The sequence below is a fragment of the Hyaena hyaena genome, unplaced genomic scaffold (assembly GCF_003009895.1).
Source record: "Hyaena hyaena isolate Hyena2069 unplaced genomic scaffold, ASM300989v1 scaffold_62, whole genome shotgun sequence".
NCBI lineage: Eukaryota > Metazoa > Chordata > Mammalia > Carnivora > Hyaenidae > Hyaena > Hyaena hyaena.
Window position 1 is genome coordinate 1,701,958 of NW_024080694.1, and position 16,485 is coordinate 1,718,442.

General features: G+C 48.8%; 1 protein-coding gene across 2 annotated transcripts in view; it reads right to left on the reverse strand.

Annotated features, from left to right (window-relative positions):
* Positions 1–3,246: 3,246 nt before the first annotated feature.
* The window catches only part of NSMCE2 (NSE2 (MMS21) homolog, SMC5-SMC6 complex SUMO ligase), a 218,808-nt gene continuing 205,569 nt past the window's right edge, over positions 3,247–16,485 (reverse strand). For both annotated transcript variants that reach the window (XM_039231986.1, XM_039231987.1), the window contains 3 exons: positions 13,727–13,827; positions 13,209–13,315; positions 3,247–5,119 (listed from right to left, as the gene is read on the reverse strand). In XM_039231986.1, the coding sequence (XP_039087917.1) occupies positions 5,002–5,119; positions 13,209–13,315; positions 13,727–13,827 (326 nt within the window). In that variant the 3' untranslated portion in view covers positions 3,247–5,001. The remainder of the gene's footprint in view (positions 5,120–13,208; positions 13,316–13,726; positions 13,828–16,485) is intronic.

Here is a 16,485-nt window from a genome sequence, read left to right on the forward strand (position 1 = left end):
TGTGCAATCGTTTCAGAAGATGCCCTTCACCCTAAAGCCATCTCTCGTGTAAGTTACTCCCCATTTCTCCCTCCAGCCCCGGGCCACCACGAATCTACTTTCTGTCCCTATGGATTTGTCTTTTCTGGACACTGCTTTTCTTTCTTTCTCTTTTTTTCTAAAATATTTGTTTTTGAGGGAGAGTGTGCCCGCGTCGCACAAGTGAGGTTGGAGGTAGAGAAGACAGAGAGAGAAAGGGATGGAGGATCCAAAGTGGGCTCTGAGCTGAGAGCACAGAGCCCGATGCGGGGCTCGAACTCAAGAACCTTGAGATCATGACCTGAACCCAGGTCAGGCGCTCAACCTACTGAGCCACTCAGGCACCCCTTTTCCGGTCCCTGCATATAATAAAATTCATTCACTACCTGCATATAATAAAATTAATTCATACACTACATGATCTTTGTGATGGGCTTCCTTCACTCAACATAACGGTCGGCCCCAGAGCCTAGTATTGCTGGTAAGTCCCCCACACCCGCCGTCTCCAGGAAGTATCCAACCGCGGGGACTCCTGCGTCTGCTTGTCTGCTCACCAGCGTGACATTCAGATTGTTTCCACTTTTTTTTTTTGGATTATAAATCATACTTATGAACATTCACACACAAGTCTTTGTGCAGACATGTTTTTACTTCTTCGGTAGATGCCTAAGGGCAGATTTGCCGGGCTGTGCAATAAATTTATGTTTAACACCTTAAAAAAATGTTTGCTTACTTATTTATGAAAGAGAGAGAGACAGAGACAGAGACAGAGACAGAGACAGAGACAGAGAGGAACAGAGAGAGAGAGGGACAGAATCCCAAGCAGGCTCCATACTGTTCAGCACAGAGCCTGACGCAGGGCTCGAACCCGTGTACCATGAGATCATGACCTGAGCGGAGATCAAGAGCCAGACTGAGCCCCATGTTTAACACCTTTTTAAAGAGCCGGACGTTTCAAAGTGGGCTGCACAGATTCCCATCTCCTGGAGCGAGGTGTGAGGGCCCCTCCTGCTGCTGCTGTGGCAACTGCTTTCTTTCCAGAAGCGAGTCCCTTCTCCGGAGTCTGACAGGAGCCAGCGGGCAGACTCCCAGATGCAACAAGTTTCCAACAAAACCCTCACGATTCACTGCCCATTCTCCCAAACACATTTCATAGACTCCCTCACTCGTTCTGAATCTTGTCACCTGACTTCCTAGTGTTTGGTTACTCAAGAATCTTCCTGTATTTGCTCTTTGTGCCACTGTCCTCTATCCATGGTGCTCACGTGGCCTCTTATGGAATTTATTTTTCAAATATCCATCTGTCCCAACTAGACAGTAAGCTTCCTCCACTGGGGAGATTCTTGTATCCAAAGAGACAAACACAAAACACGGCAGAGTGGGCCTTAAAAAGTATTTGTTGTTGGGGCACCTGGGTGGCTCAGTCGGTTGGGCGGCTGACTTCGGCTCGGGTCATGATCTCACGGTTGGTGGGTTCGAGCCCCGCGTCGGGCTCTGTGCTGACTGCTAGCTCAGAGCCTGGAGGCTGCTTCAGATTCTGTGTCTCCCTCTCTCTCTGACCCTTCCATGCTCACGCTGTCTCTCTCTCTCAGGAAAAAAAAAAAGTTAATAAAAAATTAAAAGGTATTTGTTGAATGAATAGTTGAAGAGGTGGTGTACACATTTGGTTCACATATATACTAATTTCCATGTCAGCCTGGAAAAGGGCTTATACTTCCCTTCGGACCTGGTCGTTGAACGGATGACACAGAATAAGAGTTCACAGAAACCTGGGGGAGAAGCACAAGCCTTTCGGTTCACCCAAAAAGTTGAAGGCCTGGGGGGATGGAGTGACTCATCCAAGGCCGCCCGGATGCGGCAGCCGCTCCCTGCCACGGAGAGAGGAGGACCGGAGTGCTGGGGGACCAGGGGACACTGAGGCAACAGAGGGGAGCCGGTCTGTGGCAGGATCCTGGGTGCCAGGCCTGAGCGCCACTCTGCAGGAAAGGTGTGGACGTTCCCGAGGGGGATGTGAGACGCCCCCCTCGGCTTTCCAGCGGGTTAATGCAGGGAGAGGGCGGACGAGAGGCCAGAGAGCAGTCTGGGTGTGAAGCAGGGGGGCCGCGCCCGGACTGGAGCTGTCTGCACGCCTGGGAAACGGTGGTCTCAGTACCAGAAATAAGGCAGGTGGGGTGGACGTGCAGGGCTGATCATCAACGTGCTCCCCGCGGCCCCGGGGGCAGACGGCCTCGTGCGTCAGAGGACTGTAGCTTCTGGTTCCTGTTCCGGTCCAACACGGGCTCTTCCACGCACAAGCGAGTGTGACCTTGGGCAGATGACCTCATGACTCTGAGCCTTGGTCTCCCCATCTGGGAAATGGGGGTGGTAACAACCTCCTAGAATCGCAGGAGGATTAGCTTAGGTGATACATTTGAGGTACTTAGACCGAGCCTGCGGTGTAACCAGAGATGAGTCCACGGTGGCGTCATGGCTTCCTTATCCCGTCCTCACGTGAGTGTCAGTCGGTGAGTGTTGGGCTGGAGGCCGCACTCACTGCGGGAGCTGCGTTGGGCGACCCCCCCCCACCCCCCCACCACCCCGTTTAAAGTCCTATGTAAGGTGAAGGTTAAGTTGTCTTATCTTTTGGAGTGTGTGGGAATGTTGTAAACTTCATTGAAGTAACTTTCAAGGAACTAGCATTAAAATTTTTTTTTAATGTTTATTATTTTTGAAAGAGAGAGACAGAGTGTGAGCGGGGGAGGGGCAGAAAGGCAGACACAGAATCCAAAGCAGGCTCTGGGCTCTGAGCTGTCAGCACAGGACCCAACGCGGGGCTCGAACTCAAGCACTGCATGATCATGACCTGAGCCCAAGCCGGATGCTTAACCGACTAAACCACCCAGGTGCCCCAAGGAACCAGCATTTTTTAAAAGATGCCAGGTGTGTACAACTGGACAAGTCTGAAATCAGTCATATCTGGGTAAAAATTGATTTAGCTACAGTGCCTTGTAGGGTTTTCAAATGTCACCTGTGGGCCCTTGGGTGATCTCCCATGGGACTCTGGGGCCGCCCTGGCAGAAGGGGAAGGAAACTCCTCCTGACTAGAGCGGCTCCCCTTTCAACAAGCAATATGAGTTCGTTTGAAGAACAGGTTTCTCTTTTCTGGAAAACGCTTGTAACAGAAACATAACAAGTACGTCCCGACTGATGAGGACAACCAAATGACAAATCTTCAAAGATGAAGATAAATTCTGTATCAAACTTCAAATCCTTTAATTGGCTAGACAAATTCATGAAACAGCTTCTGCAGACTAAAAAAGAAGGAAACAAACTTCACCAGATACAAAGGCTCCACCTTTTCCACAGTGGAATGGTGTTATTTGGCATTTTTCTAACTGATACTGGTGTCCCCACCAATATTCTGGAATTCTCTTTAGAATGAGTTGAGGAAAACACAAATCAAATCTTGGGCAAGTATTTCATGCTTGTCGTTATCTGTTTAGGAAACAAAGTATTTCACAAAAGAACCACATTCCATGCAAAGTCTGTTTGTTCTGGCTTAAACATAATCATTTCCTCAGGAAGTCTGATTCAGATGAAGCCATCTTAAGAAATTCAGATCGACTTGGTCCCTGGACAACTGAATGTCATCCTCCTTTCTGAATTCCACGAAAATATTTTCAAAATTAACTTTGCCATTTTAGACTATGCCTTTAAACTCAACTATGTGTTATTTCATGGCCCTCACTGCCTAGTCAATGTCAACTCCAGTTACTGAACTTTGCATACACATGTGTATGTGTTTGTTTATTTACAGAAGTTTCATTTTTTCCAATGTGGACTTTGAATATATTTTTAGATCTGAATAAATCAACAGGGAGGAGGAGAGTATCGGACTAAGAATTCGGACTCTGGGACTAAGCTACGTGAGGTCCTGTCCCAGCTCAGCCGCATATGAGCCCTGTGACCTTCCATGGGCTTTCACTTCTCTGTGCCTCGCTGGACTTGTCTGTAAAGTAGGAATAATGAGTGTACCTCTCTCCTCAGGCAGTGAAGATTCCAGGAGTTAACACAGATATGTTAACTCAGAATAGCACCGGGCACACAGTAAGTGCCCAATAAATGTTAGCAACTGTTAACTCTTCTTAGTTCCCTTGTGTATCTAGTTGATAAAAGGTTGCTACAGAGATTATTAATAGATGAGCCCTCTTCACACAATTAGAATATAACCAAAGATATCCAATTTTAAGGCCTGGCTGGTCCTCAGTCCACAGATTTTCAGGGCTAAAGGGACGTTAGAGAACATCTCATTCAACATCTCTATTTCATGGTTGAAGACCCCAAGGCCCGGGGGGCAGGAGAGCCACCGAGCAAGGCAGAGACAGTCAGGATGTGGTTGCTCAGGACGATACTTTAGACTCTCAGAGGCTGTGGCGAAGTTTCCATTATGGGCATCAACTATCACTGCACTGATAAGCCTGTTACTGGAGCATTCTGTGCCCGTCAGAATGACAAATAGAAGCATTTGCATATTTGGAACCGTCAACAGATGAAGTAAATTTGCTTTATAACCTCATACTGTTATTTATGATGCTGACAGAAAATGCTTGCACCTAGGGTGTTTCTCTGCATTTCCATGTCAGATATCCTTTGAGAGACATTGTTTAGTTAAAGCTGTAATAAAAAAAAAACCAACAACCGGTCTGAAATATTAGGAATAGAGAGGCCCAGCCTCGCCATGCCTGCACCATCGGACAGGGCACACTGCAGGTAATCAAAATTTTATTTAAAATTAGAGAACACTCAAAAATAAACAATAGAATATGCTTGAGTTTTTGTCATGACATAGAAAAATGCTTCCGATTACACGTAAAACCTTCGAGTGTTACCCCAACGAAGTATATGCTCGGCAGCCAGTCGAAGCGCTTTGACAAGCACCGCTCTCTCCAGGTGGCCGGGGCAGGAGGTAGGCTGCGGACATCCCTGTAGGGAGGTGTGGTCGTCCTACTCAGAGTGACGAGCTTTCTTCTTGTTGTGGCTCTCGATGGCCCTTCTGAGAGCTTCGTCCTGGATGAGGTCGGACATTCTCACGTCTCTGTGGCTACAGCCGATTTTGGGGCAACTGTAAAGGATGAGAGGGTCACTTAGCATTGATGCCTTCAGCATAGGCTTCTCTCACTTGCTAAGTATTTCAGTGAAGACATCTGACCCCAAGGGAGCACGTCTGGGGAATCAGGACTGATGCGTACTCACTCATTTAGTCCCCTGAGCACCGACCGGAGTCAGGCCCTTCTGGGTGCTCGGGGCACAGGCCATGGCCAAGCAGGGCCCACTTCATGGTGCCCACCTTCTAGGGAGGGACACAGATAATCACTGAGTCACCAAAGAGTGCCTGCTGTACGTTTACTCGCGTTAAGTGCTCTGAAGGAAAGGAAGCAGGTCAAGGGAGAGGGTGTGGGGCGAGGCTTCTCCAGCTGGATCAGGGCAAGCCCCGCCAAGCAGGTCTTATCTAGAACAAGCACTGTGTGGGGCCCCGGCAGAGGCGGGACCCCAGGACGCAGTAGCCTGGTGGCCTGGAGTGGAAGAGCAAGGTCAACACGGCTGAAACGCCCAGGGCTACAGGGAGGGCATTCGGAGAGGAGGTCCCAGGGTGGGTGGGTGGGGGTGTTGGATTTTATTTTATTTTTTATGTAATTTTTAAAAACTGTTTATTTTTGAGAGAGAGAAACGGAGCACAAGTGGGGGATGGGCAGAGAGAGGGAGACACAGAACTGGAAGTAGGTTCCAGGCTCCGAGCTGCCAGCACAGAGCCTGGTGCGGGGCTCGAATCCACCAACTGCGAGATCATGACCTAAGGTGAAGTCAGACCAGGCGCCCCTGGATTTTAGGTTAAATAAAGAGAACACCCTGGCGAGTTTGAGATGGGGGAGGGATGCCATTTGGTTTCTGTTTAGAACACATGGCTGTGGCTGCTTAGTGCACAAGATGGGTGGCGTGGACGCAGGGAAAACTGGGGGCCCCGCGGCGGTCTGGGCGAGAGGGCCGTGTGGCCGAGGCTGGTGGCAGCGGTCAGACTCGGGGCAGAAGTGGAAACAGAACCTCTAGGACTTGCTGTTGGGTCAGAGGCAGCGTGGAAGGGTAGAGAAGGGCCGAGTTTTGTCAGAGCTTGCTCCCCCCCCCCCCCCCCCCCCCCCCGCTGATGGGCAGCTGGCGGGCCCTTCCTCTCTAAGGAGAAGGCCTGGAAAACCAGCCGGGGACGGAGCCAAGAGACCCGCTGGCATCTGTTGCGTCTGCCATGCCCACTCGTCCCTCCTGGAGGAGAGGCTGCGTGGGCTGGTGGAGACTCGGGGGGTGGGGGGGTCTGTGGCCAAAGAGAGCAGCGCGTGAGTCACCCCTGGTGGGGGAGGTGCTTGAGGCCACAGCTGTGTTTGCACGTGGTCTCCTCTGGCCATGGGCTGCGTGAAGTCACTGGCTTCTTCTCGGCGTGAACCAGACTTTGGTAGGGTAGCATGCCCCTTGTCTGGAGTGAAGGTGACCTGGTTTTGAATTTGGCCGACATCTACTAGCTTTCTGAGCGTCTCTCCCCTCAGATTTGAAGTGGGGGCAGAATTCCTATTTCCCAGGGCTGCGGGCAACTCCATGCCTAGCATCCCTGATCATCATACTTCTGACACATTCTACTTATTTTTTGTTTTATTTTATTTAAAAAATTTTAATTTAATTTTTAAAAATATTTTATTTTATTTTATAGAGAGTGAGTGAGTGGGGTCGAGAGGCAGAGGGGGAGAGAGAGAGAATCCCACCCACCATCCTGGGATCATGACCTGAGCCGAAATCAAGAGCTGGAAACTCAACCAACGAGCCACCCAGGCGCCCGTCTTCCATACATTTTAAAGTTGCTGATCTCTCTGTCTCTTGCATATACCTACTGTATACACGCACGCATCCGTGCATGCATTTGACTTTCTGTGTGATCCACCCTGTGCTGGGTTCTAAGCACCCAGCTGTGAAATACAAATACAGGTTCCTGCCCACCCAGGGCTCCAGCCCAGTGGCCTGAGACAAGTCTCCGAAAAGCACAGGTATATTAAGACACAACATAACAGCTACAAGACAAGACCAAAAATAACAAATACAAGAAAAAAGACATAAACCAGAAGGGGAAGAAAGTTGATAGCGGGAACTCGTTTGTCCAGTAGGAGGAAGCCCAGCTGTGCACCATGAAGGAGAAATGTCCTGGCTTGTGCTTTCTGGACCAAGGCGGCTTCATATAAGAAGTAGCAAAGAAGTGTAATGGATAATATGCTTGCTAACAATATGTATTTTTAAAAACACTGAAATGGGCTCCAGAGGGGCAGGTACATGTGCTAAAACGTGGTTATAAAAAGGCCCTCACGGGAGACAGGATCGGGGCGATCTGCCCAGGGATGCCTCCTTCGGACGACTTGGCTTTGTGTTAGAGTAAGGACTGGAGGCACTGGAGAGAAGTCTCACACTGGTTTCTCAAAGTGAACTGTCTCTTTAACCGTGAAAGCCAACAGCTGAGATTATGAGGATACAGACACTTTCACGACACACTCAAAGCAGGTCCCTGGGATGACATGTGCCGGGGTCACCCTCGCTTCATACTGACCGACGCCGGTGACAGTTCACGGCGGGCCTGGGGCCCTCCCCGCTTCCCAGAACCAAATCTTCAGCACCGACAGCCGGACCGTGAATAAGCGTGGAGGGGGACGGGGAGGCTGAGGCGGGGAGGACTTCTGGTGACATCAGGGGCCCTGGCGGTAAGTGCGAGGACTCTGAGAATGTCTGATGGGATCAACCGCACACTCACTGCCAAGCCTGCAGGCACATTCCTCTCAATGGGACGATGGATGAGCCCAGGGTGACCTATGTCCAACAGAATTCTGACCTCACTCTGGGGATCGACTCTGGGGACAGAGGCATTAGCCAAAAAGCCCTCCCAAGGGGGACCTGATGGCTTTTTGACACGAGTACAGGCTCAAGAGTGAAAGAGACGTGGGCTCAAGTCTCCTGGCTGTGACCCTCTGGGCAGGTGGCTTTAATTCCTGTGGCCCAGTTTTTTATTCCATGAAGATGAGCTGGCGTGTAGGGTCGTTGTGAGTAGTAAGCAGGATGATGTATGATGAGGGCTACGGACTTGGCTCAGGTACCACCCAGTGTCTGCCCCAGTCCACGGCCTCAGCTCCCAGGAAGCCTGTGGGGAGGAGACAGCCCACTGACGACACGGGCATGCCATGGCGCAGGGGGCGCTGTGGCAGCGTCAGCGAGGGGGCACTCTGCCCAGCACGACTGAGCGCTCAGGGGAGATTTCCTGGAGGAGAGGCTGATGCAGGAGCTGGGGGAGAACCCTGCGTCTCACCCCCCCTCAAATAAACAAACACAGGTTTTTAAGCTACAAAGGATGAGATGAGGCCGTAATGACGTGACACTGAATCAGGGCGCTCCTTCTCTGGAGAAATAACACTCCATGGAAGCATGAGTTCATTAATCCCCAGGACATCCTGGTGAGCAAGACAGGTGTGGCAATACCCAATCCTAAGCTCTGGCGTCACTGCTGTGCAGAAGTCAGACTTGCAGGCCTCAAAGGAGAGGCTGGGTCCTGAACTCGGGTCACTGAGAGGGCAGGACATGCTACACAGCAGTGCGCAGGCATGCAAGTGCGTACTGCCCAAACAGAGTGCGCACCTCAGGGGTCCCAGAAGGTGGCAGGGAACCCTGGCCTCAGTCTCGGCTCAAAAGTAACAAGACTGTGAGTCCTGTGAGCTCTCAGATCTGGACCCCAAGAATTCCAGGGTCCGAGGCGGCTCTCGAAAGAGGTCTGCGGATATCTCTGAAAGTCTGAGTGGGATGAATTCCCATCATACCTAAACACACCGAGTCACTCTGTCCTACGACCTCTGAGTCTCGAATAATGTGTCACTGGGCAGTGAGGTAAGTAGTAACAACACCGCCGGCCTCGACCTTTATAACCCGACTGCTGTTTGTTTAGCGTTCTGCAGTTCAGAAGGAGCTTTCTCTTAAGTGGTTTGCTTCTCTCCACTGCCAAGAAATGTCCTGGTCCAGACCTAGATTGGAATTTCCCCACTGTTTCTTTAATCCTAAAATTCCATGGGATGTTGATGTTATTTCTACTCCGCGGATGAAGAAATTGAGGCCCTAGGAGGTTAAATGGCCTGTTGGCCAGTGGAGAAATAGGGACTGCAGTGCTCTTCGGCGACACACTGCCAGTGAACTGGATTTTATTCTACGTGCTGCTCAGTGTGACTGTTGGTTAAACACGGTTCCTGTTCTCAAACGAAAAAAGGAAAGAAATGACTGTGGAACACTGGAAATACGTCGTTAATAGGAGAATCGTAAGGCGGCTTTGACAGTAACAACACACACGGCCCAATTATTCAGGAAGCTGTTTCAATGACTGTACTTCGTGAGGGCTACAGTCTCCGCGATTTTATTCTGACTCAAGCCGGGGGAGAGAGGTCTTCCCAGAGACAGAAGCAAGGACAGGAAAATTCGGTCAGCGCCCCGTAATGAAACGTACTGGAGCTCCAGTCTGACAAAACATTAACTGAACCTTCTAGGAGGAAGAACTGAGGTGTCTCAAGCTGGATGTGTCACGGACCTTTTTTAAACACAGGGGACCCAGGACTGCTCAGCACGCTCACATGCATCATGGGAAATGACACTGCTTCATGCTCGCGCGGGAAGCTGATGGGGAGACCCGGAAGTGTCACGTGCTGCTCCCGTGATATGCAGCCCCCCATCTTCTTCCGCCCTCGCCTGGCTACACTCTCAGACGGCTGCACTGGGGTCTTCTTCCTCTAAATCTCTTTTCATTAATGAGGGAAGCGCCTTTCTGAAGGTCTGAGGCGGGTGCTGAGGAGGGGGGTGTGAGGTGAGCAGGGCAGGGCTGGCCTGGTGCATGTGCCCAGAGCTGCCCCTGTGGGGCAGGTGAGTGGGTTTGGCTCCCTTGTACCAATAACCCCATGACGACACCCTGAGCTCAGGCCTCTCTCTCTGGTTCAAGACACCACATTTTTTCTTTTTTTAAATTTATTTCTGAGAGAGAGAGAGAGGCAGCATGAGCAGGGGAGGGTCAGAGAGAGAGAGGGAGACACAGAATCTGAAACAGGCTCCAGGCTCTGAGCTGGCTGTCAGCGCAGAGCCCGATGCGGGGCTCGAACCCACAAACTGTGAGATCATGACCTGAGCTGAAGTCGGCCACCCAACCGACCGAGCCACCCAGGTGCCCCCAAGACGTCATGTTTTCTGCACCTCCTGCCTGGCCACTCCAAACGGCGGTGTCGCTAGGACCTCAAGCTTATAGCATGACCCCAACTGTGCCTCTCACAATCCCTTCGAGATGTGTTCTTGCTCCCGTCCTCTCAGTTGGCTAATGATCCCCCACCCCCCCCCAGCTTCTGGACACTTGGTTTAGAAATGACAGTCATCCACTCCTCTTCCTCCCTTCAACGCTCTGTTGCCAAACCCGGACAGCTCTGCCTCCATGATGGCCCGTTCTCGTTCCCGTGATCCATGACTCTTGCCTCAGGCTCCCATCACTGTAACTTAATCTCCTGCAAACGCATCCTCACTGACACTGTCACCTCACGCCTTTTTAGCCCATCCCTTGAACTGCCCTGGAGTAACTTCCCAAACCCCAGCTTGGCTCCCTCCGCTTATTCCCTCGACGCCCTGCAGCGCGGTCTCATGCCCAGAAACGACGGCAGCAAGACCGAGGATGGCGGCGGCGGCGGGGATGGTGCTGGTGTTTACTGTCTTGCCCCGGACCAGGGGCTTTAAAGTACTTCACACGGATCATATTCAAATTTCAAACATACCAGTGAGGCAATTACAACTAGTATCACCAGTTTATAGATGAGGAAACTGATGAAATCCCGACCCTTCACGCTCTACGAGAATCTCTCCACCACTCTCCGTAGTGTTGCTGTCCACAGCAGTCTTCTATTTCCCCTCGAACATACAGTAACAACCGTTCCGTCCGATCACTAAGAAGGACAGGCTCTGGGTGGGGCAGGCCTCTTGGCTAGAAGGCCTCTTCACCATTCTCTGAAGCCCTTCTCATTCGGGGTGCCTGGGTGGCTCAGTCGGTTGAGCATCCGACATTGGCTCAGGTCGTGATCTCGCGGTTCGAGAGTTCGAGCCCCGCAGTGGGCCTGTTGCTGTCAGCACAGAGCCTGCTTTGGATCCTCTGTCCCCTCTCTCTCTCTCTGCCCCTTCCCTGCTCACACTCTCTCAAAAAGAAATAAAAAAACCCCTGAAATCCTTCTCATTTTTTCAAGGCCCAGTAAAAACACTACCTTCTCTGTAAACTTCCCACACTTCTTCCACTTGGACTTAATTGTTATTATTATGAAGTTATGAGAATCTGCAGAATTTGCCCTAAGTTATAGAGAGGTGTGACAGAAAAAAGAAGCTTCTCTAGATGACAAATGTTACTCAAGTGCTTCCAAATAGCATGTACAATTCAAAAGAAAAAAAAAGCCAAAGGATATTAGAAAGTCAAATAGACAATTAAGAAGATCCATTTAAATGTGAGCAGGGTCTTGGCGTCCCTACCGCCATCCTGGGGCTCGTGAGAAATGCCCCTTGGTATCAGTGGCTGCCCCTTTCCAAATATGACTCTGGGGGAAGGTCACAAACTTTTAAAAAAAAAGGAGAGCTGCAAAATGGAACTATCTGGGAATATCTATTCTTAGCAATTATCGTTTTAAGAAATCAATAGTTTGTTTTCCTGAGAATGAACACAGAAAAAAAGTTCAGTTGAAAGGGAAGGCTCAGAGGTTGGGAAGCGAAAGGAACTCATATTCACAGGGAAGCTGGAAGGTTGGCTGGGGAAGGTGCCTTGGGAAATACAAGGTCTCGACTGGGACTCAAACATGTACTTGACCGTTCTCAGTTTTGCAACCAGTAGCCCATTCTTCTAGAATAAATACGGTACACGACTTGACTTAATGACCATCAAGATTAGGTATGGTCTCAAATACCCGATCTCTGAGTCCATGCCCACAGGAGGAGAGGTGGGGAAATTCCAATTCTGGGTCTGGACCAGCAAATTTCTGGGTGATGGAGAAGGGAGCTCCACTTCAAAGTGACTGTTATCAAAAGTCCATTGAGACCTGGTCACACCTGCAATTCCATTCCTAGGACAAACCTGTGATAAGGGCATGAGAAACGCCAGACTGAATTAGAGCCTGTCAGCCAACTCAGGATCCGGGTTATCACAGGGGCAGAGCCATGGTCCTTCCAGGCTGAGCACCAGAAGGGCAGGAATGTGCAGGCGGGGGGGTAGAAACATACATAAAATAGGTGTAACAGGAAGCTTCTCCGAACATTCCAATTAAGAAAAGAATTCTCATTGGAGCGATCCAAAAATGTGCTTGAACTATTTAAGTAATTAAAGATACGAAAGGTTTTCCCTGACAATTGAATCTTGATCAGACCTCTGGATACAAATCTTCTCTCGGAACATTTTAAACAAATTATCTGTACTGCAGGATGCAAAAAAAAAAAAATCCCAAAACACCCAAAAAACAAAAAACAAACAAACAGAACACCTGCCATTCCTTCTTGTGTAAGTATACACGGAAAGGGAAAAAGAAATCTTTCACCATCAGAGTTCTCCTTTATTTCTTTTCAGGCTATAGCACAATTTCATAAAAATTCCTATCACTTGAGGCGCATGGGTGGCTTAGTCGGTTAACTGACCTACTTCGGCTCAGGTCAGGATCTCACGGTTAGTGGGTTTGAGCCCCCTGTGTGGCTCTGTGCTGACAGCCAGCTCAGAGCCTGGAGCCTGTTTCCGATTCGGTGTCTCCCTCTCCCTCTCTGACCCTCTCCTGCTCACGCTGTCTCTCTCTCTCTCAGAAATAAAGAAAACATTAGAAAAAAAAAATTCCTATCACTTAATGATGCGCATTTCACCCGATTCTTTCTTCTCCTGTTTCGAAGGTGTGGCTGAAATTTCTTTAGCTTCTTCCTGAACAGACTACTAACTTTTCCGTCATGCATTGTTTTTCCAGAAAGCCATTTTTCATGTTTATACTATGAGAGAGGTGAATGGGCTTGGGGGGGGGGGGGCATTTAAGTATCTTTTCCTCTAGCGTGAGCACACCACCTCCGACCGCCCGCCACCAGGAAGGCTCACTTCCCTTCCTGCGTCGACTCACCAGGCCTTTTTCTTCCGCCTGTGCTTGGACTCAATCATGCGAACAATGGCTTCCTCTTCATAGGTGTGGCCACACACTTTATTTTTCACTGGTTTCTTCATTTCCACCTGCAATCAAGGAGGCATTCAACTTTCAGGAATGATAATGATCCACTTCCAGTAACTTCTCCAAGTCACCAAGTTATTTCACGCTGTTTTTTCCTCACCTTGGGCCCTCCTATGTTTAACCTCCCCATCTCATGTCTTTAGATAATTATTAGGGCAGATGGCGACAGAGGAAAAGGCAGGGAGACCGTGGCTCCAAGGTCAGCTGGCCTGTGGGTCAAGAATTTTTTCCTTGATCCCTCCGGGCAAGGGTGACTGCAAAGTCCTGCCAGCCCGGGAGCCTCCCACACATCTTCTGGGACCTCATCACTTTCCTTTCCTCCCTCCTTACCCTGGACGTGAGATCAAGTTAGAAAGCAAACAGAAGTCTTTTGCATCTTCGTCCTTCTGAGAAGGAGGAGAAGACGACGGTACCTGCGTGATGGGGCAGATGAAGTTGGTCTGGCTTTGGGTCACAATCATATCTTCATCAACTCCTTCTGTTCCATCAGCCTCTCTGTCGGCTTGAAGACCATCTAGAGGGAAAAAGGGAAGTCGCTGAGCCTCGCTGGTCTAACACTGTGCCAAGGACAGGAAGGAATGGAAGGAAGGAGGCTAACCATTTCCCAGTGTCTGTTGGGAACCCTGCTAGGCACCTGGATGTGCGTTAACTCTTTCGCTCTTAAAAGAATCCTGTGGGATAGGTAGGATCCTGCCCATGTTTGATAAGGACACGGACTGGGAGCAGTGAAATCACTTTTTCAAAATGACGGAGAAATAATTTCTGAGGGAGTTCTGCCCAGTGATCAAGAGTGTGGCTTTGAACTCAGAGGGACCTGGTTATCTCTTTCAAAGAACTTCCAGCTGCGGGACCTTGGGCTAGCAAGACCTTTTTTGCAAGCCTCTACTTTATGGCTCTGTTGCAAAGATGAAAAGAGATGGAGAATGTAGTACGCTTTGCACAGGCCCCCCGGCATGAGGAAACATTCAACAAATCGTAACTAGGGTTAGGGAGCTCAGGGGTTCTCAGACCTCTAGGTCTGAGAACACTTTATACTTTTAGAAATTACTGAAGACCCCATAACATTTGGAGTTATAGTTATCAATATTTGCCATAGTAGATATTAAGACTGAGGATTTAAACAATATACATTTATTAATTCATTAAAAAAAAAAAAAGTAACTCCAGGGGTGCCTGGCTGGCTCAGCTGGGGGGAGCATGTGACTACTGATCTCGGGGTCATGAGTTTGGGCCTCACGTTGGGTGTAGAGACTACTTACATAAATACAACTTAAGTAATTATATTTCCAGAACAACAGAAAAAGGGTTAGAGACAAAAGGTGGCATTATTTTTACATTTTTGAAAGTATCTATACTGTTTGGCTTAAGAGAAGATAGTTGGACTTTGATATGTGTGTATGCATCTAGTCTGTTGTGATATACACTTATGGAAAGACAGAGAGTGAAAAAGATAAGTGACATCTTAGTATTACTATGAAGATAGTTTTGACCTCATGGGTGCCCAGAAAGGCTCTCGGAGAACCCTCGGGGTCCCTGGCCCCCACTCTGAGAACACATGCCTGGGAGGGCTGCCTTTGGGTAGCTTCTTTGACTCTGGAATCTACGTTCTGTTCATTTCATCACACTTGCCCCTCACTGAGCTGTTGGATGGCTTCTGAATAGCACAATACGACTAAGCCTCTCACGTGAAAGCTTTTCTTTCTAGAGAAGGGAGACGTCATTTTGTGCAAACATCAAAGATCAATAGCTTTTTAAACCCAAGTGTTGACAGTGCTTTCCTTCCTCTTTCCTCCCCCCACTCCCTTTCCGGTCCTCACTCTCTTCTCCCTTCCCTTCCTTCTTCATTCTGGCAAAATGACATCGACATTAAAAATTGCTTTGTTTTTACTGTGTGAGGGGAACCCTGTGTCAGGTTCGGAAGGGCCTGCACCTCATTCAGTTCTTAGAACTAACGACCTTGGCCTCCCACCTCTGCCAGATGGAGAGTCTGTCCAGAAAAGCACTACTGGGGGCCGGAAAAGAGCCACAGGGGGCTTGTTCAAGGTTACCCAGTGAACTAATGGCTGCCACCCAGGGATTCTGCCTTCAATTACTCTGGGTTTTTTTGTTTTTTGTTTTTTAGTAGGGATTTCACCTTGTTTTAGAAGACTACTGCTATTTGTACGCCAGCCTGTATTTTCCTAGAGAAATGTCCCTCAAAGCAGCTCTCATTCCTTGAAGAAGGCAAGTGGAGACCTCGGAGCTTAGGGCTTCCCAGGCAGAGCATTTTTAACCATTGGCTCTGAAGGTACAGAGCCTGGGGCCTTCTAACTTGCCAAGGACCTGTGAAAATGTCTGAGACCTTGAAGATTATTTGTTGGCTTCAAAACAAGATAGCACCAGAGCTGAATTAATAACTGATAAAGGTCTACAAAATGTAATGTTAGGTTAACTTCATTAATTGCTGACTTGGCGATCAAAAATATTTCATTTGGAAGCAATATGTAGGCTGGATTTAGGTTTTAACTTCATAATTCCCAAGTATGCTAGGATAACTTCTGATAAATTAATAGACAATTATGAGTTACCTGTAACCAACCTATTTCCAAAGAAAAACCATGAAAATATAAAAAAAAATTCTGTCAGCAATAAAATTATATTTAATGTGAAGGCTGCCATATTTTAGTATGTCTGCTGAGATGTGGGATGGGACCAGTGAAGGGGTTGTGTCCAGGGCCTGTTGGTATTCACGGAACCAGAGTTAGATTCTTAAAGGAGTCCTTTATCAACCCAGTGATTGCTCACCATGGCTCAGGAAAGTTGGACAAGTAGGAAGAAAAGTCTAGGAGCAGAGCTAAGAACATTCTGTCTCTTTAATTCACTTCCCTCTTCCTGTGGGCAGCTCCTGCCAATTTCTGATTGCGCACTGGATAGTCAAAATGAAGGTCTCTCTTTGTCCATTTCTTACAGGGCTCATTCGGAACCGATAGCAGTATAAACTGTATGTGTTATACTGTGGAATTCACCAGAAAATCTGTGAGATGAATAATAGAGTTCAGCCAACGTGAAAGACTGTGGGTGTGTTTTCTATTTTTAAATTTCAAAAGGTAGAGGAAGCAAGAAAGCACCACTCAAATGCAATGCCGACCACTAAGGAAGGCTCAGTGGGGAACTCAGAAACTGTAGGTGGCTA